This window comes from Zalophus californianus, chromosome 4, assembly GCF_009762305.2.
Source record: "Zalophus californianus isolate mZalCal1 chromosome 4, mZalCal1.pri.v2, whole genome shotgun sequence".
In the NCBI taxonomy this organism is placed as follows: domain Eukaryota; kingdom Metazoa; phylum Chordata; class Mammalia; order Carnivora; family Otariidae; genus Zalophus; species Zalophus californianus.
The window spans coordinates 47,380,047-47,394,891 of record NC_045598.1 but is presented as its reverse complement, the minus strand read 5'-3'; the positions used below and the strand labels follow the sequence as shown (position 1 = coordinate 47,394,891).

Below are 14,845 nucleotides of genomic sequence, written 5' to 3'. Positions count from 1 at the left end.
ATTTGGAAAGGGATACAATAATGATAGTAATGCAAACCCTCTTATGCTTTTTGTGTATTTTAAATATGAAATTTTTGTTTTCAACTAGCTTTTGGAGTGTCTGAGGAAAACTCTGAGCAAAGTGACTAATTGCTTCATTGCTGAAGAATTCTTAACTCAAATAGAAAATTTATTCCTTTCCACTTATAAAAGCAAGCAAGAGAATGGAGTGGCTGAAGAGAACTGTGCTGTGGGTCCAAAGGAATTGTTAATGTAATTATTTTAAAGGAAGACCTTCTAATCTTGACACAGTAGATCCTTCTTGAAATTATTGTAATTTAGCTAATAGTGGCACAACTTTAATATTTTTTCTCTAGTTCACAAAATCCGAACTTTGCCACATAAATCCTGTGACACTTGTTTTCACACAGTGATTGTCAGAGTGTGGTGTGAAGCAGGGTCTGCTGCAGTTTGCGGTCCCTCCCTGGCCAGTGAGCGCTGTAGGAGACTGAGGGGCTGTCTGCTTTTTTGTTGTATTCAGGTTGATAAATGCAATATCTCTAATATTTATTTCTCCCCAAACTAGTCATTCTACTCTTGGTACCTCACATCTGTGTCTCATTAGGAGCACTTCCATTTTTTCCATGTCTTTTGATGAGATTTTGTTTATGGTTGCAAATGAGATGTGGATGGATGGTCACTGGGGTAATGAACATGGTTGAGAACTAGTCGTGTAATAAATCTAACAACACGCTGTAGGAGGCCAGGGGAGGCCTAAGGAGAAAATCTTAAACAGAGAGAAGAGACCAATGGAGAGAATCAAATTGCCAGTTTTTCAATTATAGATATTTGTTTCCATTTTATTTTACAGCAATAATACTACAGGCTGTGCCATTTTCTCAGCTAGCTGAAACATTTAATATGGATTTCGGATACATAAAATAATTAGCTTCAACTCTATGTCCACTTAGTATGTGTGATAAAACCTCATTTAATTGGAACACAGGTAGTCATAACTCTCAAACTAGACTTTTTTTTCCTCCTACCTGCTATCAGGAGAAAGAGGCAAATTTTAATAATGCTTAAATATTAAATCCGAGATTTAATTTTAAAAGCAAAAAAGCCTTCCAGGACGTATTGTATATCTAGTCCAGTTTCATAGACTTTCTAAATGTAGAACAGAAGTAAGCAAAACTTTTTATGTAAAGGGACAGTTAGTCAAAAACTTAGGCTTTGCAGGTCACATACTGTCTCTATCAGACATTCTTTTTTGTATTTTTTTACAGTCCTTTAAAAATGTAAAACCATTCTTATTACCTCATGAGCCTCACAGAGAATGGGTTGCTGGCCATTATCTTCCAACCTCCGCTCTAGAGAATTACAAACATTTATAATTTGTTTTCAGGTATATGAACCTGAGACACTGAAAGGCCTTATTTACATCATCTTCAAACAACAACAAAACTTAAAATTATGATTTACATTTAAATATATTTTCAAGTAAAATTAGCAGTCATGCTGCCTGATTTACTCAGATAGATTTGAGTTTATTTCTGTGAGTCACACCCATTCTCCAAGCACTCCTACTAATAAGTTTTATTGTACCCTATCTGGATATGATTCTGTATTTTTACGTTTTTTGGTTGTAATCATTAGCCATGGAAGAATATGGCAATGTCTGAGGGAGCAGTGAGCCAGGTCTAGATGGCCTACCTCTTGGCTCAACCCTGTGACTTGGGGGTGGGGGTGGGGGGTAGGGGATATAAGTTGACCTCTGAACCTAAATTCTTATGTAAATGAGGTCTAAGTTATCTTCCTAACAACCTTCCAGGTCTAAAATGCATTACTCTATATGTAGTTAGGATAAACAAGGAAACATAACTTAGAACACAATTACCTTTGGGATTTGGGACTGGGGGTGGTAAGAGCTGCCGACCAAACATCCAGAAACCTGAGTCCTCATCCTCATCCTAATTTTGTTATCAGCTTTGCTCTGTGGCAGTGATAACATCACATCATCTGTCTGGACCTCAGGCTCTTCACCTGTAATCCACGGGTCTAAATTTTATGACTTTGTTTTTCCTTCCAAGCACAGAAAGTCTGCAATTTTGTAAAAGGTACCTTTGTACTCTTCCTTTTGACATGTTTTCCTCGTTGTACATGGGGCACACATCCTAGAAGTTGGTATGAATTAGCTCCCTTGATTGACATTTCCCTATAATAATGATTAATTTGGGTGACAGAAAATAATGGAAATTGTTAAAAATTCTGTTCTCAAATCTGGGTCCCCTGCATGCCAGTAGTTAACCATATTTACTAAGCTAAGCCATACCATGAGGAACTCAAAGATGGTAATCCTCAGAGTTTAGACTTTGGAGAGCACAATTTTGTAAATAATAGTTACTGAGTGTTTTTTTCTGATGATAGATTTATCTCAAAATATTTTTAAAAGAACAGAAACATAAAAATATATAAATCCTATTATCTAGAAAACGACAGGTAACATTTTATCTTCTTGGACCATGCAATTTTTTTTTAAGATTTTATTTATTCGACAGAGAGCGCAAAGTAGGCAGAGAGGCAGGCAGAGGCAAGAGGGAGAGGGAGAAGCAGGCTCCACACTGAGCAGGGAGCCTGATGCGGGGCTCGATCCCAGGACCCTGAGATCATGACCTGAGCTGAAGGCAGACGCTTAACTGACTGAGCCACCCAGGCACCCCGCAATTTTAAAGATTTTATTCACTTATTTGAGAGAGAGAGAGAGTGCGAGAGCATGAACAGGGGGTGGGGCAGAGGGAGAGGCGGACTCCCCACTGAGCAGGGAACCTGGGTTCATGACCTGAGCCCAAGGCAGACACTTAACCAACTGAGCCACCCCGGTGCCCCTTGGACCGTGTAATTTTATCTGTGGTCAGTTTTCCTCCCCTTCTGCCTTGTATATTCTCCCTGTTTCCTTTTTTCTCTTATCGTATTCTTAAAATATTTTTGCCACTGCAGGTGCCCACATTCCTGTCACTGCCAGCTTGGGCGACTTAGGGTAGTCAGAGCTAGGGCCTTGGAGAAGCACAGAAGTCTGGAACTGAGGGGCAGTGTAATATAGGGCGTTCAGGAGGCAGAGACTCAAAGGAAAACCTACCTCTGGTATTGTTTACAGGAGTGGAGACAGGACCTGAAAACACCCAGATCTCTTCATCCTGATTTGATTTTTACGATTGCACAATGATAATAAAATAATGAACTTAATTTTTTTTTTTTCTTTTCCTGCTTGGCTAGTAGAAATTGACACTAGTACTTCTCCAGTATTAGACTTAGCTCTTTTAAAAATCTAATCCCAAAGTAATTCAAAAAAGAAAAACCAGTGGAATAAGATCAACAAGATCAGATTCTCCTTACCCCTCCATTATTTTATTCTTCAACTGTTTTCAAAGCCACATTAGGTAGAACTTAGACACTTTTGCCTTCTTGGATGTCTTCTTTCAGAAAATATTAAAAATTAATTACAACTGCGTTTGTATAAAATGAATCTAATATTGTATATATTTCTTCTGAAAACTTCCTGTTGTGTTTTTTCCTTCTGCATTTAAAAGAAATGAAAACATTTTTATGGGCCTTCAAAGTATTGTGGGCTGGAGGCATGGTGTCTGAAAGCTAAGGTGGCCCTGCCTGTATTCTGAAGGGTATCGCTGGAGAAACGGCAGTCCTGACTCCGTCCCCTGTAAAACCTATCTCACAAACCCTAGGGCCACTTTGCCACCCCAGCCAAGAACGTTGCAATTCCTGGGGCTTTCAAGCTCTAGACTTGAACTTCGTTCTTCATGGACCTGACCACAGTTTAGGAGTGTTGCTTGGAAACAGTCATCCTCAAAAAAAAAAAAAGATAGGCAGTGATTAGTGTTAGCTTTCAGGTAGATATTTTTGTCCTGACCCGTAATTTATAGTTTTGAAACTCATGCCACATATCCTACCACCCCTGTTCTTTCATTTCCCTCAAACCCCGCTCCCTACTTTTTCCCCCCTCCCTCTACTTACCTCTCAGAATGTAGGTAGAAGATGGTTCATTTAGCATTTAGTAAAAGCAAGGCTGGAAGGATAGAGTTAAACAGATCCATTCGTATTTTATGGAAGTCGATTAATGCTGCCCCAGCCTTTTCTCCAAAACTCTCCTCCCCCACCGAAGTGGAGTGAGGTCGGTAATGTGCAGACTGAGCAGGGTCAGAACCTCCGCAGCTCCCTGGGCAGCAGGGCAGTGGCAGCCTTGACAAGCCAGCCTGAGCAGGCCTCCTGCTCTTCCGTTTGCCTTCTTGTTTGTCTTGCTGGGTCCTAATGAGGTGAGCTGGAGGACTTGGGGGAAGTGCTGTAGGCAGGATGCTCCAGGATTGATGCTTTGCATAGGGACAAGGAGACCTAGGGACACCTGACCACCTGACATATAGCTCCCTGTCGTCGGGTCAGCAACAGGCATTCGGTGGATGAATTCCTCAGTAGAAATTAAGTAAGGGTACCCAAATTTTGTATTTTTTCACCTACACTGTCCTCTACCAATAACAAGAGACTTAAGTCCAGAGCCATACATCATGGTATTTAGGAAAACTTAACTTCACCCAAGCACAGAGGAAAAAGCACATTTTTGTCATCATCTCTATCAGGATTAATACAAAATTTAACAAATTTGATAAGTATCCCCAGTTTACCAGCAGTTAAATAGTTTTCTTAAAAATTATGATATTTTACAATATTTCCAGAAAATCACTGTGGAGAATAATGTCAGATACTTTAACTTGCTCAATTCCTGACCTTTACTTAACTGGTTTTATGTGTGCTATTCTTCCAAACTGTTTTCTCTGTTTTTTCATTTGCCCTGTAATTTGTGCTTTCCAACATTTTCTGAATCTTGGAAGCCACCTTAAATTCTTTCTGGAACAAGGCAGAGAATAAATATGTTAGCCCCCTAAGTCAGGAGAAAATAAAAATTTCTCAGAGAAGCTGTGATTATACCAGATGTTGTATACCAAACTAAATTTGAGAAGGTAAAATTAACTCATGATATCTGAGTTTTTTGTATTTTTTTCCTTTGAATATATTTATGAATATATTCATAAGAACTTTAATTTCAGGGAAAAATGCCTTATGTGCTGTCTTTGAAGTTTCCTAGAGTAGTCTCTTAGGATTTAAGAAGAATGTTAAATATGATTTCATAGTTTGTACTCCTGTTTCATAGGCTGCCACAGAACATTTGTTTTGAGCTATGAATTATAAAATAGTATTGAGTCCAGCATGATTTACATAGACTGGTCATAGATCTTTAAACTTGTGGATTTGACGTGTAAATTGTAAATTGTGTATTATGTATAAGTATCATATAAGTTTACTATGATTATTGATAAACCTGTTGCTGTTGTTTTCCCCAAATGTTATTAGTGTTTATGGATTTCTTCTATTACTTTGAATTTTGAAATGTTCTGTAATGGAATATAATGACTTAAACTATTTTGTACATTTAAATATGATGCCACATTGTCTAAATCTATATTAAAGAATATTGTAAATATTAATGTTTATACAGTTATGAAAGCTTTTCCTTGAAATGGTTGAACTCTTCTCCCTGTACTAAACAATGACATAAAATATCTGATTTTAAGCTTTGAGATTTTAGCTTGTGGTAAAAATTAAAGGGAAACATTCTGAAGATTCTGTATAAATAAAATTTTGAAAAAAGTGATGAGTCATTTGGTCTCTTTCTAAATTTTTAGCAGCATACACATTGAATTGCAAATATGCCCCACTAATTCAAGCATTGGTTGAGTGTCTATTATGTTGAGCATTGTTGGGGACACAAAGATGAGTAAATCTTGATTTTGTCCCACAAGAAGCCCATTACTTAATAAGTAAGTGGGAAACACATAAAACCCAACATAAGACGCTAAGATACAAACTGGAATTGATTATAAATGCCTGTAAAAGCCTTCTGGGCGCCTGGGTGGCTCAGTTGGTTGGGTGACTGCCTTCGGCTCAGGTCATGATCCCGGAGTCCCGGGATCGAGTCCCACATCAGGCTCCCTGCTCAGCAAGGAGCCTGCTTCTCCCTCTGACCCTCCCCCCCCTCATGTACTCTCTCTCTCTCTCTCATTCTCGCTCTCTCAAATAAATAAATATTTAAAAAAATGCCTATAAAAGACTTCAAGGGTAATAGGTGTTTTTTTTTCTCTTAAAAGATTTTATTTATTTATTTGATAGAGAATGAGAGAAAACATGAGCCGGGTAAGGGGCAGGAGAAGCAGACACCCCTCTGAGCAGGGAGCCCAACATGGGGCTCCATCCCTGGACTCCAGGATCATGATGTGAGCCGAAGACAGATGCCTACCACTGAGCCACCCAGGCGCCCTGGGAATAGGTGTTTCGACAAATGAGAAATCATTCTCTAGAATGTGAGGGGTGAGATTGATTTCTTGGAAGAGACCTACCTTTAAACATCCTAGCAGGGTTTAGTTAAGTGACATCTGGGGAGAGAAGTTCCAGAGAGAAATGAGCTTAGCACAGGTATGGAGATAAGGAGTGAGAAATACTTGAGAATTGTGAGTCTTTGGCCAGAGGGTAGAGTATATGGAGATGCTCATTAGGTAATTCACACTGAGTCAACTAAGGATACAGAAGGTATAAAATAAGAGAAAATCTCACCTTAAAATCAGAATTAACTCATTGACTGGTCTTTAACTTCCCAGTCTTTTTTCCTAGCATATACAAAACCTCTTGAAGGAGGACTTTTAACTACTTCCATTCTGACCTCGGTGTGTACTCTAATTGATGTTGCCCTTCCCTGCTTATCTCTTTTAACTTGGGCAAAAGACCATGTAGGTAAAGCATCCCATGATGGGGATCAAAACTGCCCCTCGAATAATAGGGACTGCCCTGACACCAACAAGACCCCACATGATTGACTCCAAGATGATGATTGTCTTGACCTTCACTGCCCCCCTGCTCATATCCACCCACTTTGCTCCACATTTTTCTGACAGACACCTAGAAGTATTTTCAGCACTTTGGAGACAGACTTTGAGGCGCTTGTCTGCTGTCTTCCACGTGGTGGCCTCACTGAAATAAATTCCTTTCTGGTTTCACCACCACTTGTCTCTGTGCCTTTGGATTTTATCAGTGGCGAGTGGCCAAACCCGGTATGTTTGGGGTGCCCGGAGCCAGGGGCCCTTGCACCCCTGTGCCCCAGTTGCAATTTTCTTTCTTTTTTAAAGATTTATTTATTTATTTGAGAAAGCAAGAATGAGAGAGAAAGAGTACATGAGAGGGGGGAGGGTAGGAGGGAGAAGCAGGCTCCTCGCTGAGCAGGGAGCCCGATGCGAGACTCGATCCAGGGACTCCAGGATCATGACCTGAGCCGAAGGCAGTCGCTTACCAACTGAGCCACCCAGGCGCCCCCTCTTTTAAAAGATTTTATTAGAGCACAAGCCAGGGCGAGAGGCAGAGGGAGAGGCTGAAACAGACTCCCCACTGAGCAGGGAGCCCTACGTGGGGCTCCATCCCAGGACCCTGGGATCATGACCTGAGCCGGAGGCAGATGCTTAACAGGAGCCACCCAGGCGCCCCGCCCCCACAGTTGCAATTCTTGGCAAGCCAGCCAGGAGCTGTATTTTCAGTTTGCCCGGCCCCCTGGGGATTCTGGAAGTGGGTCCTGGCAGCACGCCGGGCTCAGCTGTTTACGGAGCCATCAGCTGTGGTAGGTCAGAATCAGCTACTCATGGCGAGTCCACCCGGATGCGGAGGACAGGAAGTCCTGGGCAGCTGCTGAAACCTATTTTGTTGTGAGGACTTTCTTGCTTGCCCTCAACTGCATCGACTGCCTTCACTGCATTTGGTGAGGCAGAAGGTACGAGTTGAACAATCAGTGGACCCTAGAAATTTGTCTCCTGGTAAGTTCCCCCCATTAGTGCACACTGGAACCCATCCTTCCTTGGTTCCCTGCTGTTGGTTCAAAAGAACCATTTGTTTCGGGTTTTCATAACTTATTTGTTCAGGCTTACGTCGCTTGAGTTGTGGCAGGGGCTGTTCTAATTTGTGAAGGTACCGTTGGGAAAAGGAATAGACGTGAGGGAGATTAACGGGAAGCCAGGGTACACATTTGGGGAGATCTCTGTTGGAGTGTGTGTGTGTGTGTGTGTGTGTACACAAGATGGGAGATGCTAACTATCCCCTCCCAAAGCCCTCTGGGGAGAGTACTGGCTGACTGGTCTACGTTTAGTTATAACCCTATGACTAAGAAGATGGTTTTTTTTTTTTATTGCAACAATGCCTGGCCCATGTATGTGAAGCTCAGAGGAAGAATGGCCACTGAATGGCTCTCTGGTATTCCTTCCTCTCATTCAGTTACCTCCAAATGGCTGGGTGGGGAGGGTTGGTTTGGCTCTCTTTGTTTAGGAAGCCGTTTGGTTCAGTTGGTGAAGCTCTGACTTTTGAGGAAGAATGAATGCTAACAGGTATTCTGAGCTTCATTTAGTCATAATCGTGTTTCTTCTGTGTCCTTTCTGAACTTTTGCCTAGGAAGATGGGGAATACTCCTTCTGTTCCCAAAGAAAGTGCATTAGGACCTATTTTGAATAATTGGTGCAAAGGGCTGAAAATCAACCAGAGAAACAGCCTGTTTAGCAGGAGGGAGAGAGAGGAGACAGACTAAGGAGTGTCGGTCCAAACTTTGAATCTACCTCCAGCCTTGTCAGTGGCGCCCTTGCCCCTCACCCTGTGTCTGCACCCCTACCTGTGCCTGTCACGCAGCTGGCCCCTCTGCCATCCTCCGTGCCCCCAGCACCATCACTCCTGCTCCTCCTGCCATCACTATTGTGGAGCGAAAGCACCCCAAGCTGTCGGGCCACCTCCTTATGGGGTTCAGACTGGAGCACCTCCCAAGTCAGCAGGAAGGGGCCCAGGGGCTCAAACTGCCCACTTCAGATTTCCCCACAAGGGCCCCAGGTAAAATTGACAGTGGAGAATAGATTGACTTACACTGGCCACAGGTGTTAACAAATCAGCATCAAAGCTAATTTAACTTTGCTGGTTTAATTAAAATAGGCGTGCCTTTTGGAGTTATTGACACCAAATACAATAGAGAATCAACTTCTCTTCTACCTGAACTAAATTCATGTTTTATCTGTTGCAATTTGACTTAAAACGATGGTTGACTTTGTCTGTTTCATAAAGCTTTCATGGATAATTGTTAAGAGCAAGTAGTTGACAAAAGGTTTATAGCTTTCAACATCTTTGGTAACCTAAAACTTAGAAGATTTGCTAGGTTAAATAATAAATTGGTTTGAACTCAGTGGATAGCTAAATCTTTTCCAAATAAGATAAAATACTGAAACATTCATTACTAAACAGCTTTATCTGCTTTTGGCTTCTTATTCCAGAGAAACCAAAGACACTGCATTTGGCTTTATGCTTAACTGAAAGATTATATTATGGAGAAGCACATGTTTCTAGAAATTAGGAAATGTATTCATAAACTTCTGATCTAAAGAATTCTGGTATAATAGTACACAGTCGGTCACTACTTAGTTTTCACTGGAAACTAAGGTTTCTAAGTGAAAAATTCTGATAAACATAATTAAGACTGCCAGAAAATTACAAAGAAAGCAACTTTGTATGCAAGGAAAGTAAGCTCTGATTTTGATAAGAAAGGCATGAGGAACGGGAATACATTTTTGTTGAAAAGAAAGTAATTTTGTCCTAAAATGAGACTGGTTATTTAGAGAGAGAAAGCTTAGGACAAAATCTGAATGAAAAAGAATGTTGTAGAAGGTTTGTGAAGGGGAATCTCTGGAAAAGAATTTTGTGTGTGGCCAGGACTGAGATTGAAATGAATGAATTTTTAAAAATACACTAGTATAAGATTGGGATTTGGTTTTTCTCTCGGTTAAAAAGACAAAGTTCTCTTGGATCGTTGGTCTGTTCTTGATATAAGAAATTGTAAACAAAGTTTTTTTCTTTATCTGCCTCGAAAACCAAAGTTTCTATGTTGTCTTTATCAGGTTGTTGATTCCTTAAAAAAAGTTAAAACGTGTCTGTATTGAAAGAGCTACGTTGCGCTAACAACTGTGTAACCTTCTGTATTTATCTTTATAATCTCTCTTATTGCCACCTTGGTTAAATAATTAAATATTGATTTTTATAATTCTCTGAATCCTATCTAAGCATGTGCTTTAAAACCTTCTGAGGTTTTTAACAAACTTCCCAAGATTCAAATTCTAAAGGGAGTCTTTTTGACTAATGAGGCTTGTTTATTTGGTATGTTAAGTTACATGGAAACATTGTTAAACAAATGATGATAAACCTTCCTGGGTTATATTATATGGGTAAATGCTGTAACTGTTCTAGAAAGTATACGAAATCCCTGAAGTTTTAATAGGTCCTGATCTAAGGTCACTTGACATTCTAATTATTGAAATGCATGTCACAGAAGTAAGCGGACTTCCTTGTCAACTGCATTATAATGAATTTTCATCAGATCTTTAATCATGCCCATGGTTGGGTCTTCTGTCATTTATAGTTCTTGTTCTGATGCTCTTGCAAACTATGTTTCATCCTCAAGGAGATGCATGAAAAGGACTTTTGACAAATACAGTTTTCTAATGCCTTTAAGATTTAGGTAAAACTAAGCTGAGTAAGAATTTCCAGAACTAGAGGGAAAACTGCATTCAACCAGAACAAGAATTAGTAACATGGGACTGAATGAATTGAGGAAGATGATTATAGTTTTTGTGACTCTTGTTTGAAACATTGCTGATTCTCTAATGTTTGCTCTCCCAGATTCCAGATTAAAGGAAACTTTTTCTCTTAAGATATCTATGATTTACAGAAATATGATAAAATATTCCTTTGTAAACAAATTGAAACATTTAACTTTTCTCCCTACTTGAACCCTCCAGAATTCAGAAACTCTCAGTGAGTATTCTTTCATGACAGTTATAATTATTTGCCTAAGTTCAATAAGAATCTGTTCTCCTTGTAACAGGTCACCATTGGAAACACTGGTTATATTACCAGTTATATTACCTTTGACTGGAAAGTCATATTTGATTTGATTTGATGGAAATGAGGGTGATTTTAGAGAGAAAAATTAATGTTTCAATAACACACAACTTTGTGGAAGTTAGATGCTAGTTCTAATTGTCTTTGAAAGTTTGTTGTTTGCCTAAGCTAGACAACTTGAGGTAAACTCCAGAGAAATTGCCCCAATAGTCCATGTAAAGATGATCTCCATTACTCTGTGGGGATAATAAAAGGACCCCATGGGCATATGATTATTTCAACAGCTGGACTATGAGATTGACTCCCCCAGTGGCGTAACTCAGCTGTCACCTTGACTGATTCTATGTGGCTGGGATGGCAAAACCACTCCTTAAAGTCCAGAGCATACCCCCATTTTATGGGATTCACTATGGACTCATGAAAATAGTGAATGGAAGATTGGATTGGACGGTATACTTCGGTTAAACTTCATTAATTAGAAAGTACAGATTGAAGATATCCCCCAAGATGAGTCATCTCCCACTTGCCAGTGGTTCCTTGTAACTGGGATATTGTTAAAAACTAGACAGGAGCTGGGCAGAGCAAGATGGCGGAGGAGTAAGAGACCTGGAATTCCTCTGGTCTCAGGAATTCAGCTGAATGGGGATCAAACCATTCTGAACACCTATGAACTCAACAGGAGATCGAAGACGAGAGTAGCAACAACCCTCTGAACAGAGAAGCAACCACTTTCTGGAAGGTAGGACGTGTGGAGAACTGAATCCGAGGTGATATTCGGGAGGATAGACGGCGGGGGAGGGGGCCTCCGTCGGCCGCTACCAAGTGATAGAGCCGCAGAGCACACAATCGGAACTTTTAGAAGTCGGCTCCGTGGAGGGACATTGCTCCAGTGGCTAAGCGGGGGGTGGAACCCTCACAGGACAGTGTGGTCTCAGGACCCTCGGGGTCACAGAAAGACCGGGGGTGCCTGAGTGCGGCAGAGCTCCCAGGTATCAGAGCGGGGAAGCCGGCTGCAGAGACGGAGCCGAGGCGCGGGCTTTCAGCTCGGGGTTGCCATAAACTGTGATCCGCGGCATAGTTGGGCCACTGCTCCTCCAGCAGGGACCCGACAAGCGGCAGATCTGGGGAGACTCCCCTTCCTCCCCGGGGAGGAGCGGCGCGGGAGCGCACTGCAGGGATCTGCTGGGTTTGGAGACTCCACACGGGGTCGGGTGCCAGAGATAGAAACGCTGGGTCACCGGCCGGGTGAGCACGGAGTGCGGCCGGAGACCGGGGACACGGGAGTGACTGGCTGCTTTTCTCTGGGGGCGCACTGAGGAGCGGAGCCCCGAGTTCTTGCCTCCTCTGGGGCGGAGTTTGGGAGGCTGCCATTTTCACTGTCGTCCTCCAAAGCTGTATGGAAAGCTTGCAGGGAACGAAAGCTCCTGAGAGCAAACCCGAGCAGCTTGCTTAGCCCGGACCTACAAGGGCGGGGCAGTTCCGCCTCCGGCAAAGATATCTGGGAACCACGGCAACAGGCCCCTCCCCCAGAATATCAGCCCGAACAGCCAGCAAGCCAAGACCAAGTTTACCGATCAAGGAGAACGGGAGAACTCCAGCACTAGGGGAATCCTGCACACAGAATTCATGGCTTTTTTTACCATGATTCATTAGTTTTTCAAAGTTAATTTTTTAAACTGTTTTTTTAATTTCTCTTTTTCCCTTTATTCAACCAACATCTTATCAATCCCTTTTTTAAAAAAACATTTTTTATTTTTCATTTTTAGAGTCATATTTTATCCCTTCATAGTAGTTACCCTTATTTTTGGCATATATATATAAGTTGTTCTCTCTTTAAAATTTTGAGATACAGTTTCTTCTAACAGATCAAAATATACCCTAAATCACTAGTGTATGGCTTTGTTCTAGTCTCCTGCCTGATCACATTCTCTCCCTTTTTTTTTTTTAATTTTCTTCTTTCTTTTTTCAAACAACTTCTTATTGTATCAATTCCTTTTATAAAATCTTTTATAATTTTCATCTTTACAGTCATCTTCCATCCCTTCATTGTATCAACCCTTATTTTGTACATATATAAGTCTTTCTTCCTTTAAAATTTTAGGAGGCACTTTTTTCTAACAGACAAAAATACACCCAAAATCTAGTGTGTGGCACTGATCTATGCACTAGCCTGATCATATTTGATCATATTCGGTTTTTTTTTTGTATTCTGTTTTTGTTTTTAATCTTTTTCTTTTTGTTTTTTTTTTTGTTTGTTTTTCCTTCTTTTCTCTTTCTTTTTTCTTTCTTTCCCTTTCTTTTCCCCTGGTTTCAGGTCTTTTCTGATTTGTATAGAGTATATTTGCTGAGGACGTTGTTAACCTTTAGCATTTTGTTCTCTCATTCATCTATTCTCCCCTGGACAAAATGACAAGACGAAAAAAATCACCTCAGCAAAAAGAACAAGAGATAGTACCATCAGCCAGGGACCTACTCAATAGGGACATTAGTACGTTGTCGGACCTAGAGTTCAGAATCATGACTTTAAAGATACTAGCTGGGCTTGAAAAAAGTGTGGAAGTTATTAGAGAAACCCTTTCTGGAGAAATAAAAGAACTAAAATCTAACCAAGTCAAAATCAAAAAGGCTATTAAAGAGGTGCAATCAAAAATGGGGGCACTAACTGCTAGGATAAATGAGGCAGAAGAGAGGATCAGCGATATAGAAGACCAAATGATGGAAAATAAAGAGGCTGAGAAAAAGAGAGAGAAACAACTACAGGATCACGAGGGCAGAATTCGAGAGATAAGCGATACGATAAGACGAAACAACATTAGAATAATTGGGATCCCAGAAGAAGAAGAAAGAGAGAGAGGGGCAGAAGGTATATTGGAGCAAATAATAGCAGAGAACTTCCCTAATGTGAGGAAGGAAACAGGCATCAAAATCCAGGAGGCACAGAGAACCCCTCTCAAAATCAATAAAAATAGGTCAACATGCCAACATCTAATAGTAAAACTTATGAGTCTCAGAGACAAAGGGAAAATCCTGAAAGCAGCTTGGGAGAAGAGATATGTAACCTACAATGGTAGAAATATTAGATTGGCAACAGACCTATCCACAGAGACCTGGCAGGCCAGAAAGGACTGGCATGATATCTTCAGAGCACTAAAAGAGAAAAATATGCAGCCAAGAATACTACATCCAGCTAGGCTCTCATTGAAAATAGAAGGAGAGATAAAAAGCTTCCAGGACAAACAAAACCAAAGGAATTTGCAAACACGAAACCAGCCCTCCAAGAAATATTGAACGGGGTCCTCTAAGCAAAGAGAGAGACTAAAAGCAGCACAGATCAGAAAGGAACAGAGACAATATACAGTAACAGTCACCTTACAGGCAATACAATGGCACTAAATTCATACCTTTCAATAGTTACCCTGAATGTAAATGGGCTAAATGCCCCAATCAAAAGACACAGGCTATCAGATGGGATTAAAAAACAAGACCCATCAATATGCTGTCTGCAAGAGACTCATTTTAGACCCAAAGACACCCCCAGATTGAAAGTGAAGGGGTGGAAAACCATTTACCATGCTAATGGACACCAAAAGAAAGCTGGGGTGGCAATCCTTATATCAGACAAATTAGATTTTAAACCAAAGACTGTAATAAGAGATGAGGAAGGACACTATATCCTACTTAAAGGGTCTATCCAACAAGAAGATCTAACAATTGTAAATATCTATGCCCCGAACATGGGAGCAGCCAATTATATAAGGCAATTAATAACAAAAGCGAAGAAACACATTGACAGCAATACAATAATAGTGGGGGACTTTAACACCCCCTGACTGAAACG

General features: G+C 40.8%; 1 protein-coding gene across 1 annotated transcript in view; it reads left to right on the top strand.

Annotated features, from left to right (window-relative positions):
* Positions 1-2,626, top strand: part of MYSM1 (Myb like, SWIRM and MPN domains 1) — a 39,216-nt gene extending 36,590 nt beyond the window's left edge. The window contains 1 exon segment of the mRNA XM_027609340.2: positions 89-2,626. Within this exon segment, the coding sequence (XP_027465141.1) occupies positions 89-256 (168 nt within the window). The 3' untranslated portion in view covers positions 257-2,626.
* The last annotated feature ends 12,219 nt before the right edge of the window (positions 2,627-14,845 follow it).